The sequence below is a fragment of the Natrix helvetica genome (assembly GCF_964273705.1).
Source record: "Natrix helvetica genome assembly, chromosome: 3".
NCBI lineage: Eukaryota > Metazoa > Chordata > Lepidosauria > Squamata > Natricidae > Natrix > Natrix helvetica.
The window spans coordinates 84178801-84195226 of NC_138549.1; the positions used below are offsets into that span (position 1 = coordinate 84178801).

The 16426-nt window shown below is 39.9% G+C and overlaps 1 protein-coding gene across 1 annotated transcript in view; it reads right to left on the reverse strand.

Annotated features, from left to right (window-relative positions):
* Nucleotides 1-16426, reverse strand: part of ABCA4 (ATP binding cassette subfamily A member 4) — a gene marked incomplete at its 5' end in the record, with an annotated part of 130766 nt that overhangs the window by 101344 nt on the left and 12996 nt on the right. Inside the window, 4 exons of the mRNA XM_081946038.1 lie at nucleotides 439-528; nucleotides 7461-7658; nucleotides 14135-14262; nucleotides 15947-16083. Of these exons, the coding sequence (XP_081802164.1) occupies nucleotides 439-528; nucleotides 7461-7658; nucleotides 14135-14262; nucleotides 15947-16083 (553 nt within the window). The remainder of the gene's footprint in view (nucleotides 1-438; nucleotides 529-7460; nucleotides 7659-14134; nucleotides 14263-15946; nucleotides 16084-16426) is intronic.

A 16426-nucleotide genomic window follows, 5' to 3' on the forward strand; every position in this document is an offset into this window, starting at 1 on the left:
ACTTCCACTGACTCTGCCATTAGGCAAAAACATCTGACTGTGTTTTCTGGAATTACCCAATTATTGCTGTGCCAAAAACTAGTAATGATGATAGATTTTAAATTGCCTCAATTTAATGAGGCAATTTAATGGGTGGGGAGAGCTAGAAGATTTTGCCTGAGTGAAGTAGCAGATAACAGGGTATCATTAGAAGAAAACACAAGCATTGCCACACTGTTATTTTAGTAATTTTAATCTTAGAAAAAAATGTACAATAATTTCTGTCTCCAGGGCCAGAATAGCATGGCCAGACCTAGGTAATAGGTAGCTTCTATATTGGTCTTGAATAAGCCCTTTTACTCTAATGACTAGATTGTATCCAACACAATTGTCTCCAACCAGACACCTTCTAGAGAAATTGGAGTACAATATTGAAAATTTTAAACCATGCTCACTTACTTTTTGTACTGCTTGAGATATATTAGAAAATATTCGTCCCCAGAGCACTAGGTCAGCACCTTGTGCATTATTGTCCCAAACAGTGGGAAGCTGCAATGGAAAGACAGACACACTGATGAGTCATTAACAGAACTTCACTCATGATAGACCATGGATGTTTGCTTCCAAGTTTAATGATTCCAGCTTTGGAGTGATGGGATTGTAAAACCAGTTCAAATCTAGTTAACGGCAGGAGTATTTAAAATAGCTGGGTATAAAGCTATGCATCTATCATCTTTGTTGAATGGAATGAGTATTGGGTATTATATTTCAGAGGAAATATAAGTGCATGTTGAATATGGTAGGAAGAAGTATTTCCAAAAAGAAGAGATGTAGTCAAGGATGAATGGGTGACGAATGTTGATTGAATACAAAGTGTGTAACCAATACTAGGGGAGGTCACTGAGGTTATATAGAGAGAATGAATGTTGATCACATTGCATATACAAAAGAAGAATGAATATGTCAAAAGGAAGGTGAAGATCAAGAAAGTTCATTGAATGAAGTTGCTGAGATCCTTCAGAAGAGGGAGTAGAGAGGACTAAAAACAAAAGGCAATACATGAAGTGCTATACTGAAACCACTTTTGACTCAGTTGGAATTAGATTTAACTGTTTCCTTCTCCCCTCCTCTTCTCTCAGGACTTCAATTTTTTGGGCATGTTTTTTATTTCTCCTTTGCTACCCTTGCATAACATTGCTTACTCCAAAAGAGAATATTTTGATGAGCAGCTATAGTGTACATGTTGTAGGTAGGATGTATCGTGAAATCTTAATTGTTTTTGGATGGTTTAGACAGAACCAAATCTTGTATTAGAGGAAAATAAAGCTATCTTGGGTTAGTAGCTTAAAGCTAACAGGGTTGCTTGAATGAAAACTCTAGAATAGGGATCAAACAATACCTTAACTAGGTTATCTTCCGCATGCAAGAAAAGACTTTGAGGGCTCTTTCAATATATTCCTTCTGAACTAATCACACCAGTCTCTCAATTCCAAACACAGAATCCCTAGGAATAATTTATCCTGTTTAAGGAGATAATGTGATATCATAGCTTTTCATGAGTTGTATTTTCTAAGTCATCCTTAGAAAACTGTACAACACCTAAAAGCATACAAGGCTTCAGGTAACATTCTGTGACATGGTACTCTCAACATTTGTTGACACTATAAACCACAACAGTATACTTCTTTACACAGTCTACCCACACAGCTATCCTTTTTATGTAAAATAATAATGTCCTGGTGTAACACAAAGGGCTTGAAACAACTTTGCTGATGACCAAGCGTTTGTAGAACTCCGAAAGAATGCAGTTTTCTTTCCTAGATGGTGAGCTGAAATGTACAAGACAAGCTGGAATGCATGGGCTGCGCTTCAAACTGTGGGAAACATATAATTCAAGTATGAAGATGATTCACTCCCTTTACCGTTTAGGTATCATCCTCCTGGCTTGTCGAAATTATTTCAGAAAACTTCACTCAGTGGGATAACACACATACCACAGATTACAGGACAGGCCTTTCTTGTTCATGGTCTGTCTGTCACTTATGAGACAGTCCAGTGAAACAAGGAAATTGTAATGTGAGTAATTTTACAATGCAAACAAGGGATTTAAATAAAATTATCTAAGCCATACTGCATTGCTGCCTATTCACTTCCTTGTGCTACCATAACTTTCCACCCGTGATTTGGATTAGTTAAAATATTTAGCCATCCTTTAGAATCCAGATTAGCTGGATCAGATTTTTCATTGGATTTGCATTTTCAGCTTTTAACAGCCCTTGGGGTTTGCCCATTCTTCTGCCCAGAAAAGTCAAATACAGGTAGTCCTTGACTTACGACCACAATTGAGCCCATTTTTGTTGCTACGGGAGACATTTGTTAAGTGAATTTCACCCCATTTTATGACATTGCTTGCCAAAATTGTTAAGTGAATCACTGTGCTTGGTAAGTTAGTAACATGGTGGTTAAGTCAACACGGCTTCTCCATGGACTTGGCTTGTCAGAAGGTTGCAAAAGGGGATCACAGGATGACGCAACACTGCAACTGTCATAAAAGTGAGCCAGTTGCCAGGTGTCTGAATTTTGATCACCTGACCCTGGGGAATGCCTTAGCGGTCATAAGTGTGAAAAATGAGCATGTAACTTTGAACGGTCACTAAATGAACGGATGTAAGTCAAGGACTACCTGTAATAAATATATATTTATTAAAACTCATATTATAAGTGAGGTACCATTCTAGGTCTGCAACCTCATGTGTCATCAGCTGAGTCTTATTTCTGAGTCCACATGCCTGGGTTTGCATTGTCACTGATAAATGAAGTGAAAATAGTTTAAAAATTCCCCACATGGAACATTAAGCCAAAAATATTAAGGGACGTTGCACATCATTGGCCTTTACTGATAAAAAGGAAATGTTGTAGCACACAACGCTATTAAGCACTGATAAAACGGATGCTTTATATTATAAGGAAAGAAGAAAAGACCATGACAAAACATGTGCTATTTAGGGCAAGATCCTCCAATTAACATCAATTTCCTCCTTAGTCTTGATCTTAATCTTTTTATTGCTTTATAAAATATAGCCAAAAGCCTTAAAACAGAGGTCCCCAACCCCCGCTCCATGGACTGACGCTGGTTCGTAGCATGCCAGCAACTGGGCCACACAAACAAATGAAGCCCCACCTGCGGGATGCAGGCAGCATGCAAAATCACAACCCCTCCAGTCCACGGAAAACCCTTTCTCCATGGAACCGTTCCCTGGTGCCCAAAAGGTTGGGGGGGGGCACTGCTTTAAAGCATCCTTATGCAAAATTCATATTACAGACACAGTAGATGAGATTTCTAGTCTGGTTATGAACGTTGAAGTTCAACATATGTGGAAACCAAAACAGAGAAGGAGGTTATCTGTACCTGGAGGCCAGTTGGCCATAAACTAGAAGTCTCCATACCTTGTGTTCCCTGCTTTTCCCTAAGAGCTCCAGGCTAATGGAGCTCTTTCTTTTCATTGCTTTTACATGCAGTTTTTGCATACTTCCTGACATTCCCTTCACTTTAATAGCTGTCAGTCAATGCAACCATTGACGGTGAAGGCCAGGGAAACAGAGTTTGAAAACTAAATACATCTAAGAAGTTATCAATTTGTGGACAGCTGCTGTACAATATGAATAGTAAGGATAGGAAACCAATGCAGAGCTCATTTTGGAGTAACTGTAGCAGGCTTATAATACATGGATTTTCCAGCAGAGCAGACTTACATTTGTTGTTAAGAATTTAGGACAGAATGAAAGCCTTAAACCAAAAGACATGACTTTGGTCTGCTAATGATTCTAAAAAAACAAGATCAGATAGTCCTCATCTTATGACTGGTGATCTAGCAACAGTTTGAAGCTACATCCAGGCTTCAGGCTCAATGACAAAATCAAATCCTTACTAAATCTCACCAGTTCTGAATGTTGGGGAAATGTCGTGTCAGAAGGCAGGCATCACAACAGGAAAGGCTGTTTTCCTGGGTCCTGCAATATGACAGCCTCTCATGGATGGGTTCCAGATCATGCCTCTCCTGCTGGATCTTAACAGGATGGACACATACAGTTGGGGAGAGATGATCCTTTCAAGTAACATGGCCCCAATCCATGAATGGCTTTAAAGGAAACTGCCAGCACCACACACTGAACCTAGAAACAGAGTGGCAGCCAAAACACCTCATGAAGCAGAGGTGTTACATGTACCGAACAACAGTGTATTTTGCACCAATTGAAGATTGTGAACACTCTTCAAAGTCAGCCCCGTGTAAAGCTCTTTGCAGTACTCAAGTCCAACCAGGGAGGTAAACAAGGCAAGATGACCTTAAGCACTGCTTCCCAGTCTAGGAATGGGATAAATTGCCCCACAACATAGAGCTTTGCAAAGGCCATCCTAGCCAAGCCTGCCACCTGCTCTTCAAGCATGTTCAGGAGAACCCCACAATTTTTTTCGTAAATGGACAGATTCTCTCTCTCTCTCTCTCTCTCTCTCTCTCTCTCTCTCTCTCTCTCTCTCTCTCTCCCTCTCCCTCTCCCTCTCCCTCTCCCTCTCCCTCTCCCTCTCCCTCTCCCTGCTTTTAGCAAAGATCTTTTTTCAATTCAGATTTCATTTCCTAAGGCAAAGTTGTAAAATGCAGCAACTTTCAATTGGATTGCAGGTCAAAAGGCCTCTGGAGGAGCTAAGTGCCTCTAAGGGCATCATTCCATCCTGACAGCAAGCTGACATGAAAGCCAAGAAAGGCTTCTCCTGCACCAAAAATGCTTCAGCTGTCAGAAACCTAACAAAATGACAGCTTTAGGGAAAAGGCATGTTGGCGTTTCGCACCAATTGTATACAGTAGAAGGGCCTGCAACCGAAAGTGCCCTGGGGCATTTAGGGTACTCCATCTGAACTTTCAATACAATAGAAGAATAGAGAGAGTGTGAGACTCACTCTGGAAAGTTTCCAAACATGGGGTTAACCTAAAGGCAAAAGCTGATTCAAATATATCCTGGAATACTGCAGGGGGCCTCTTGTAGGCCCTTTTCCTCCTTCTCCTTCATTGCACCTTGACAGAGCAAGCTTGGCTTATTGCCTCTGCCCACATTATCCATTCCTGGTACTAGTCTGTGGTACCCTCCTGGAAGAAATCTAAAGAATGTGCTGACTCTGACAAGTATAAATGGTCCCTTGCCTCCTTCAGCTCTTATTTTCTCTGCCAGACAAAACTCTCTTATTCTCTAATGAATATCTCATGTAGCATCCACCATTTGACTCATGCTCCAAATCTTCCCCCCTTCACTCCTGGCATCTTTAATTTAATCTTTTTTTTTCCAAGGAGAAGATGTGTTAGAAATTCTCCAATTTACCCACAACACATCTCATTATCTTTTTGACTACAAATTGCTTCTCTTTTTGACCCCCAAACCACATGGACTCTAATCCATCGATCCATCTGTTCCAATGATGTAACTTTCCTTTTCCCTTTGTATCCTGTGTTTTATTTTTTAATGTCCATCTCTTCAACATATTTCATACATTCCTTCCACTTATTTTGCTCTGATTTGTGAAGGAAGGAGGGAGGGGGGAAAATCCACATCAGCTATGAGTAATTTATCAGGTGTAGGTGTGGGGTAATCTAAGTGTAACTTAAAGTGATGAATGCAGCTGCTTTTTCTGCATGTACCTGTAGAAGTATTCCTTTAATAAAAACCAAAAAGGCAGAGGAACTAGATCAGGAATAAGCAAATGAAATCCATTCTCAAAATCATCCAGAACACTTTATCCAATTTATTTCTCCCCAATAACTTGAAGAATTGAAGTCCCCCTTTGGGGCAAACCAGTGTTATACAACTCTGTATTTATACAACATCTTAGATTGGGCTAGAGCAGGAGTGTCAAACTCACGTCGGCACAGCATCATCATTTGATGTATCGTGACTTTCCCCCCCCTTGACTAAACTGGGCGTGAGCGTGGGCAGCGCATGACACATCTGTCCTGCAGGCCATGGGTTTGACACCCCTGGGCTAAAGTGATTAGATAGTTTGTGGTTCAGCATGCTGTGAGACTAACCAATTTATTTTCTTGGATTGAGAATATTAAGGAAACATAGGAATTATATTTTGTTGATCCAAATTTAAAGTTTAGTATGTTGAACAAACTCAAATTACAGTGGAGGATTTTTAGGCATTTCTTTTCTGGAATGGTTTAAGAAACTTTTATGTTTCTCCATCCTAAATGATCTTTGAGCTATTCCATATTGCAGCCCTTTCCAGTTTGGGGCCATCCAAATGTGTTGGACCAATTCTCAAAACCGCTTGCCAACCTAGATTCAAAAGGTGAAGTCAGACATTTCCGGAATGCTTGAAAATGAAGAAGGCAGCCATGCCTTTATTAAAATAATTAGAAATCCTGCATGTCCAGAGTACTCAGTCAAAATACTTTGAATGTTGGAGTGGAAAGGAAGAAGAAATTTTGGAGATATTGGGATGGAGAGGAAAGATATGTGAGAAGAAGGCTTTATATGTCTTTCAAACACCCCTTAGAGTAAAACGTCTATCACTTTATGGGAAGAAATGAGTCTAATGCATCAAGTGAATCACAATGCATCTAATTTAGTCCTCTGGACTCCCTTATCCTAGTATTCTCAGGATACTTCCATCATCCACTGCCAGCCAAAATATCTGTTTGAGGAAAGTTTTTGCCCTCATCTATGTCAAAACAAAGGAAAAAATATGGATTTTGCAGTGATTATCCCACCTCTTTCCTTGCCTTCTTCTTTTTTTAAGGAACATATGCTGTTGTTGAGATAAGCCTTTAAGCTTCCTGTACAAAATATTTCCTTTATTCTACTCATTAGAGTATTGGGTTAAAAAGTACCATGAATGAAGATGCAGCTTAGGCTGTTTAAATTGTATTTATAAGATTAAATCATACATACACCACAGAACTTATAACAAATGCAACTAAGGAGTGTTTTAGGTAGTTATGACAGCATATTTCCCTAAACATGTTTTTAAACATCAGTAAACTTTGGGATTCCACATCTATGCCTCTGTTACATAGCCTTTCTGGCAATGCAAGGTTCCAAATTCAGAGAAATGTTCACTATTAATATAAAGAGAAAAAGTTGCCATGAGTGGCACAATACCACCAGCTTCCCAAAGCCCTTTCCCTTTTGGCTGAAATATAGTAGGTAGATTCAATTTATTTCTTTGTGAGTGATGGAATGGAATATAGTCCTCTAATCTCATTTTTTTCCTTTGTGCTTCAATTGATGTTTCTCTGACATGGCTGCCAGGATTCTATAGGTCCTGATTATGCCTCTGACCCTGTCACACAATAGCTATATCATTACTTTATTTATTTTATTTCATCATCTATGAAAAATTTACTTTGTTGAACTTGGTTTAAACAAAAGAACCACACCCCACTGTCATTCCCATTAGTAAAAAGATAAAGCCTTTGGCTGGAACTTACCAAATGGAAAAGCTTAAAGAAGTCCACATTTGCATATAAGGAGTCTTCAACTTTTTGCAAGTTCTCCTGGGAAAGGGCACACATTGCACTATGCACAGCCTGAAAGCCACTTGAACTCCGGAAGATAATAAAGCGATTCAGTAAGTTCTGGCTGCAAGCTATATCTTTCAAAGTCAAGTTTGGGACACCAAAGGCAAACTGTGGACAAAACACAAATCGTAGTCACCCATCGTTTTATTATGGTATCATCTAAGAATGCCTAGGGAGCGCAGAGGCATTGTTGGAAATGCATGTTATATTGGAGGACAATGTGTTCTTTTGCAACATGCTAGCTTCCCATTTTTAAAAAGTCAACGCAATATTTTAAAATACATAAAAAAAGAGCTTGGAAAGATGAGAAGGTTGTGTTGGCTGGTACATGGTCACAAACTGCAGCACACGCAGGTGAGAGGAGTCCAATCAAGATACAATGTTTAACATTTTACCTGAGGGATTGCCTTTTTCCAAGAATCTCTGTCTGTCCAATCACATCTAGCAGATTGGTCATGTTGCAGATCCTGTCAGCCAAAGAGTATCGGTTGGCAGGGGCTAAAAGATGGGCTTTTTCTGCAGTGGCCCCTGCTCTATGGAACATCCTCTCTTGAGAGATTAGAATAGTTCAATTCTGTTAGCCTTTCTTAAGGTCATAACTCCTGGCTATATTCCTGAGCCTGGGGTGCTGAATGTGTTAAGGACACAGTTTCCTGGCTGTATTGCTAACTGACCAAATATCCTGGCTATGTATATTTAGTTTGGATGTTTCCATTGTTGTTATTCTTTTAAAATGCTTTTAGTATTTTGATTGTAATGTATTTGTTTAATTGTAAGCTGCCCAGAGTCTTTGACTGGGTGGCTATGGAAATTTAATAGATGGATGGATGGATGGATGGATAGAGAGAGAGAGATAGATAGATAGATAGATGGATGGATGGATGGATGGATGGATGGACGGACAGACAGACAGACAGACAGACAGACAGACAGAACGGATGGATGGATGGGCAGACAGACAGATAGATGAATAGATTAGATGAATAGATTGGATGGATGGATGGATGGATGGATGGATGGATGGATGGATGGATAGATAGATAGAGAGAACAACCCATAATTAAGAACAAAGCTTTTATAGCAAAATCAAGTTAAATACATAGTGATTCAAGTTCATTACACAGTACTACAATAACCAGTTCCCTACAAATTTGACTTAAGGACAGAACTTGGGAACAGAATGTGTTCTTAAACTGAGAACTACCTGTACCTTAGAATATCTTTTTCTCTCATCTTGAAGTAGATAACACTTTACTGGTAGTTTATTGCTCTAACTGACCCAGATTCACCTCCCTATGTGGGAGCAGTTGGTAAAATCATCATGCAATTTAAGAATGGGAAAAATGGAATCCTGTCCAATGCTGTTCATTTTTAACCTTATATGAAACGAAGATTGTATCCTATGTCACATTTCTACAAGAATATAGACTATGTGGCAGAATAATACTGATATTATTTTCACTTCTGATAAAGAAATAAAACTTGACAATCTTGTCAGTAGAAACAGATGCTTTAAAGAAAAGTGACTAATGCAGTTACCACCAGAAGCTAGAATAGTAACCTGTGTAACTGCCACAGTTGTCTTGCAGGCAAGTATTTTAGATTCCTATCAAGAAATGAAGTTGAAACTAGGAAAAGATCCTTTTATTAGTTGGATGGGAGACAACCCGGAAATCCTAGGGCAGTAGACTGGACTAGGATGTCTAAAATACTTCCCAGAAGAAGTAAGGAATCACAATCCATACCGCTGCCAAGAAAATACTGGCACAATATGGCAGGATATGTTCAAGCAGTGGTAGAATTACTAGGTTATCTTGAGAATTTCTGTTTTGTGATTTGTAGATGTTGTGGTATATTTCAAAATATTTTCTGGTACAAAAGTGGAAATAAAAGCATCAGTCTAAATACTATTCTATGGACATTCTTTATGGAACCAGGGCCAATAGAGCATTTAATGTTAAAAGGCCTTCGTGAAAAAGAGTATTAATATTGATTTGCTGAAAGAGATTACTAGTCATTAAATGTCATTTCTACAATAGAACTTTAAATGAAGCCCCAATTCAAAAATGTTCTTCTTAAACTACCCATCTGGTTTTCTTTGCAGCCCAGATTTCCTATGAGTCAGAAACAGCTCCGTTATCTCTCTTGTAACCTGAAAGCAGCAGTTGGGAAATAAATTCCAGTAATTTTATCGGCGTGCCATTGTTCAGCAAGCACTTTTGAGAAGAGAAACAAAATATTTTCTCAGTTAGTTGGCCTCCAGATTAGGTTGAGCTTTTATGTGTGAGTGTGTGTCATTTCCTGAGCTCCCAGGGTGCTTACGAGGTCAGCCCTTCAGTGGCGTGCAGTTCTTTACAGAAGACTGAAACTCTTGTAAACAGCATTGCTGGGACTATCCATTCTTTTTCATAGTTTCCTTAGAATGACATTGGAAGAGGAAACAGGATATATTATTAGCCATGGCAAAGAAGCATCAGAACGTCCCATGACAAGGCCAAAGTGTGCTCTGTGGAAGAGCCGTGCACTTTGGCTTAACAGTCCACAATAAGATACTATTTTTCAAGCAGAAAGAGAGTTGCAATGCATACATGTTCCCAGATGCAATCTCAGTATATGCCAGTCAGTTGAAAAAATAATCGGTGCATCAAATAAGTTTGATACTTTAGAATGCATAAAGAGAAATACCCTTTCATACAACAGGGAACCCAGAGTCAGAAATCACAAAGAAAAGTTTTTGTCCAGCCATATCCCAATATGAGCATCATCTATTCCTACCAGAATTCGCCTAATCAATTATTAGATCTAGCAGGAAGGAACTGCTGTATTTTGGGAAGGTTTGGAGGGTTAAGGCACTGCTTAGTGCAGTTTCTCTGTAGCAGTGCCAATGTTGTGGAAGATATTGTTTATCCTGATCTATAATCTGTTTTAATAGCAGATGTGGGAATTTATTCTAACAAGAACTGATAAACACTCTTTTCTCTACAGTTAGTCCTTGACTTACGACCGTTTGAGCCCAAAATATCTGTTGTTAAGTCAGACATTTCTTAAGTGAGTTTTGCCCCATTTTACAACCTTTCTTGCCCCAATTGTTAAGTGAATCACTACAGTTGATTACCGTATTTTTCGGAGTATAAAGCACACCTTTCCCCCTCCCCAAAAGAGGGTCAAAATCTGGGTCCGTCTTATACACTAAATACAGCATTTTTGGCCTACCCAGCTCCCTTTGCAAAAAAATGGATGTGCAGAGGCTTTGGGAGACTTGCAAAGTGCTCCTGGGGGCTGGGGAGGGCAGAAATGAGCAAAAAAAGGGCCTTTTTGCCCCCTCCCTCAACCCTCAGGAGCACTTTACAAGCTCCAAAAGCTCTGCATACTCCCCCCCCCCTTTTTTTGCAACAAACGAGGCGTGCAAAGAGTGCGGGAGGCCTGCAGAGCGCAAAAACTTTTTTAAAAATTTACCTCTTCAAAATCATGGTGCGTCTTATAGTCCAAAAAATACGGTAGTTAGTAACCCAGTTGTTAAGTGAATCTAACTTCCCCATTAACTTTGCTTGTCAGAAAGTTGCAAAATGAGATCACATGACCTTGGAACACACAGTAATGGTCATAAATATGAATCAGTTGCCAAGCATCCAAATTTTGATCACAAGATCATGGGGAGGCTGCAAAGGTCATAACCATGAAAAACAATCATGTCACTTTTTTCAGTGCTGTTGTAAGTTTGAACAGTCACTAACTGAACTGTTGTAAGTGGAGGACTGACCTGTATTCAGATTCTGATATAGCACAGCACTTAAATAGGTTTCTTTAAGGTTAACTGAGACGAAGTTCTTCATAAGAGGGAGATAGGATTTCAGTGAAACTGTCTTACATCCATCACTGTTTCATCAAAGGTTTTCAAAATATATTTAAAGATGATCAGAGGAACTCAAACGGGTATTTTTTTCAAGGTGAGTTAGCCATGAACCTACCTGTATTATTTGTTTAAAATGAGAAATCAAATGTTATTTACTGGACTAGTTTAGGCTGGCATAGGCTACTACTAAACATTCATGTTACACAGAACTCCCCCCACCCCCCCCCGGCTGCCTTCCACACAAATAAAAGAGCTGCTAGGGAGTTTCCTACAGCACCAGCCAGAATCCAATCAGCTGAACAGTTCAACAAAAGTCACACAAACCACCTACAATTTGGGGAAAAAAATAACTAACAGAGTGAAAGGCAGGCTCATTAATTCCATCTCCTGCTGGCCATAAATAACCACACGCACTTCCCACTTCTGAGCATTATATAACAACAGCAGAAAAGAAAAAATATATAAAGAGGAATTGTGCCATTCAGCCAGTGTCTTTCTCTTCTCCTCAGTCAAGAAAGGCTTTAGTTCCACAGATCTGTTTCAGCAGACCTCAATTATTTGGACCACATTCCTTTCCCAGTTCCCCAGCCACACAAGAGCCAATGCCTGAGTCACACGCAAGTCAGCTATGAGGAGAAGATGAGTGCAGAATAACCAGGGGCTGCAATTCTCTAGTAAAAGAATTAAAAAGAAGAAAACAAAATAGCCATTGTTTGGTGTGAATTCAAGACAGGAGATCTATCTTTCAAGGGCCCAATCAATTCACCTGAGACAATGCCCCAGCAATGCCCTTTCACCTCTGCCCTGCTGACATGAAGAGTGGTGATTGTGAATTCTAGCATTTCTGCTACTGAAAAATTTGGGATCCATTCAGGGCCAGATCAAGGCGTTTTACTGCATGAGCTGAAAGACACGATAGTGCCTCCTTTCCCATTCAATTGTCCATCTGGTTAGCTCTTCCATCATACCAAATGCCAACAACTGGTTTATGAGACCTTTCAACACACACATAACTTTGTTCTCCAAGGGAAAGGAATGTCTGGGCCATGATGTAATAGTATGTGGGAATGACCTTGGGAGACAGGGGGAAAAGCCACAGCCAGGGTAATGGTTGGATAGGGGACAACTTAACCCACAGCAGGAATGTGGGCATAGCAAACATCTCAAAAGGGAACCTCCCTAGCAGTGGTGGGATTAATTTTTTTTTACTACCGATTCTCTGGGCGTCCCTTGGTGGGTGTGGCATGGCTTTGTGGGTGTGGCTTTGTGGGCATGGCAGGGGAAGGATACTGTAAAATCTCCATTCCCTCCCAATCAGCTGGGACTTAGGAGGCAGAGAATAGATGGGGCGCGGCCAGTCAGAAGTAGTATTTATCGGTTCTCTGAACTACTCAAAATTTCCGCTCTCCAGTACTGGTCAGAACTTGCTGATTACCATTTCTGCTCCCTAGTTTCTTGGTTCGTAAAGGTAACTGGAAGAAATGTACCTTCTAACTTCCAAGATTCTATTAATAAAGTAGAACTAGTTCATCTGGGCATGCTTCCTGTCCGGTCTATCTCACAAGATTGACACAACCCTGGATTTCAAAAATCCAGAAGACTAGATCCCAAAGTTAGTGTTTTATATATCTTTTCTTTCCTGCCACCCTAGAGTTCCTCTCAGTTTTTGCAGACAAAACCATGTTACCTCTAAGAATGGACAGTCAATAGGCATGTAGTGATTGGAGTGCTTCTGCCCTAGTGCTTCTGCCTTCTATTTAAGGAATGATCTGGTTCTGCTTGCATTCACAGTTGAAAAACAGCAGCATGCCAGAAATTTTTGTGGAAAAATATATTTCCACAAAACAAAACGGAAACGTTAAAAGTTTCCAGTAGCTTCAATGCATCTGTGAAAGCAAACTTCTCAGAACCTCCTAACTCATGGGGGAAAAATGGGCAGAAAACCCTGTTTCGTTGCTTTGCCTTCAATCCACCTTCATCCATTAAAGAAAACAAATTAAAAGGAGAGGGAGTAGAATCATTGCTGGCCCTGGCTTCTCCCCAACAAAATGTCACTAAAGACTGACCAGAAATCCGGATGCAAAATTACAGACTGAAGCAGGTTTCAAAGCATCCTACCTTTTATTATGATTGTCTTATATTTGTCCTGAACAACTCATAGCCAAGGTGTGGCTAAAACAATTTCTCTCTGTGTTGCTCACTTAAAGGCAAAGGTTCCCCTTGCACATATGTGATAGTTGTTCCCGACTCTAGGGGGCAGTGCTCATCTCCGTTTCAAAGCTGTCTGAAGACATCTCTGTGGTCATGTGGTCAGCATGATTAAATGCCGAAGGCGCATGGAACACTGCTACCTTCCCACCAAAGGTGGTTCCTATTTTGCATTTTTACATGCTTTCAAACTGTTAGGTTGGCAGAAGCTGGGACAAGTTACATGGCACTAGGAGTTTGTTACACAGCACTTAGGAATTCGAACCGCCGAACTGCCGACCTTTCTGATCGACAAACTTAGCATCTTAGCCAATGAGCCACCGTGTCCCATGTTCCTCACTTAAAGCAGGTGGTATTCAATGAATTAGATTGTTGCCTAATTTTGCTTTCTATTACAGTATTATGCTTTAAGTTCTATTTATTAGCAAAAATATTGTTGGACACAAACAGTGGGAAAAAGCTGTAACTATCTGAACCCACATAACACAAAAGCTTCCCATTTTTCAGAAGCTCATCAACTCACTTGTTCAGGTCGCACTACGGCATTAATTAGGTGGTAGACTACAGTATCAGGAAGGCCTGCATCTTCAAGCAGAAACTTGGTTAAATTCTCTCCCTCTTTTAAGATATCCTGGATTCGTATTCCTCTTCCTAAGTGAAAAAATAGTAAGAAAGATGTTAAGTGTTGGTACAGCAAAATGTATTTTTAAGCAAACCACAAAGTCACACAAATTCACTTGCTCCTCAGCCCATTCCTACCTTCATGGAAGATGAGGTTAATGTTACTGGGCTATCTAACAGGATTGTGAATTGTCTGAGGAATGTGAAATTATGCATGAGAAAATATTTTAACTCTACTTGAAAAAACACTCCATAAATACAAAAAAGTGATTCAACCTACACCAGCATTACATACATAACAATGAGAAATCACAGCTCTGTATTGTTTAGCTGGTATTGACCTTCATATGCGCTGAGTTCTTTCCAAGAACCTAGGATGTCCTAATATATTGGTGTACATATGTGTCGATCCAAGCTGTGGGGCCTTTTGTAATGTACAGATGGAAAATTTGTCAATGTGCAGATTTTCTAAGTGACCAGAGAGCTCATCAAATGGGGCAACATTTAACAAACATCTCGCTTAGCAACCAAAATTTGGGGGTCAGTTATGGTCGCAGGTTGAAGACTATCTGCAATGGAACATTCCAGAGGTTTGGGAAACACTCTTCAAAAAGAATTGCCTTCATTTAACAGCAAGCAGCATTGAAGGCTTCAAGAACAATATCTGAATGCAAAATGACAGTTGTGTTGCACATTACACAAGAGGCTTGGCATTTGGAACACACTTATTTATTTTTCTGCACACTGAAAAGAGTTGGCATGCTCAAAAGATGCAGACCCTGAGATTTCAAAGGATAACCCAAAAGTTTGAAAGGCCTGGTGCTGTGAACTTCAAAGCTCAAGTGTTTTGTTGTTTCTGGTTACTGGGCTAGTATGGGTGGGTTTCAGCCACTTAAGAATAAATAGTTTTGGAATCTCTTTCTCCAGTTTATTTGCCCAAAGAAAGTTGCAGTCACTTTAGATCCTGCCTTGTAGGGAGCCCTGAATCCTTCCAATTAGTTTCTCATGACCAAAGCTGGATTAATCATTATGCTAAATAAAGTAGATCTCTCATTAATCAAATGGAAGCACCTGCTGTGGCTTGATTATTTGAAGTTTCCCTATGTTTGTTCCTTTGAATAACTTAACCACAATTCAAAACACTGCACTGCTTAACCACTGGGGAAAAAGAAATGTCCTTAAACTCACATAAAGTGATGGAGATAAGAATCCTTTCGTTTTCATCATTTACCAGTAGCCATGGTGAATGATTGCTATCATAAATTAAATATTATGGACCAAGCAATTCTTATTCCTATATTCCAGTATTTATTTCCCCATGATTAAAGTTGACATTATGGAAAGTACTGCTTAATTCTGAGACCAAGCCCTGTTCTTTAGCTTTTGATTCTCTTTATCTCTTAACCTAGAGGAGACTGTGGTTGTAGGCAGCCTCACAGAGGGAGAAGTTTGGTTTTAAACAGGCCAAATTTAATTCTATCCCCATGCATTTTTAGAAATCTTAAAAGAAACCATAGGTTGTTTATATGTTGGAGATATTCAAAGTACCATATTTTCTTTTTTCCCCTTTTGATATGGATCCATTTGTTTTGTTGCCAGCAATCAACATACCCTGTATGATTTTAATTCTCAAGGGAGTCTTCTCTCCTGTTTAATGTAAACCTCTGGTATTTGGGAGGGGGGGGGGGAGAAAGAAAACAGAATCCACAGTTACCTGTAATCTTTTCAGGGTTGGTCCTCATTGTTTCCATAAACTGGGTCATGGTTCGTAGCTCTTCCCAGAATCTACCCAAGTCTCTTTCGTTGATTTCAAGCAATACTTCTTGAGCATCTTGATATACTCTTGCTAAACTGAAATGTAGAAGTAAAAGTTGCTTAAGGCTATTCCTCCTGGCCATCTACATCCCTGCGACCAATTCGCTCTCACAGAGAGGGACTCCTCCGGGTGCCGTCCACCAGGCAGTGTCAGAGGGCGGCGTCCAGGAATAGGGCCTTCTCTGTGATGGGCCCAGCCCTTTGGAATGACCTCCCCCCAGATATCAGGACAAGGACCGATCTCTGCTCCTTCCACACGAAACTCAAGACCCACCTGTTCCAACTAGCCGGCCTGGCTTAACTAGAACTTTCTAACCTCCCTGGCAATTTTAATATTTTAATATTTTATACATAAATTTTGGGGTTTTTAACTGTTTTA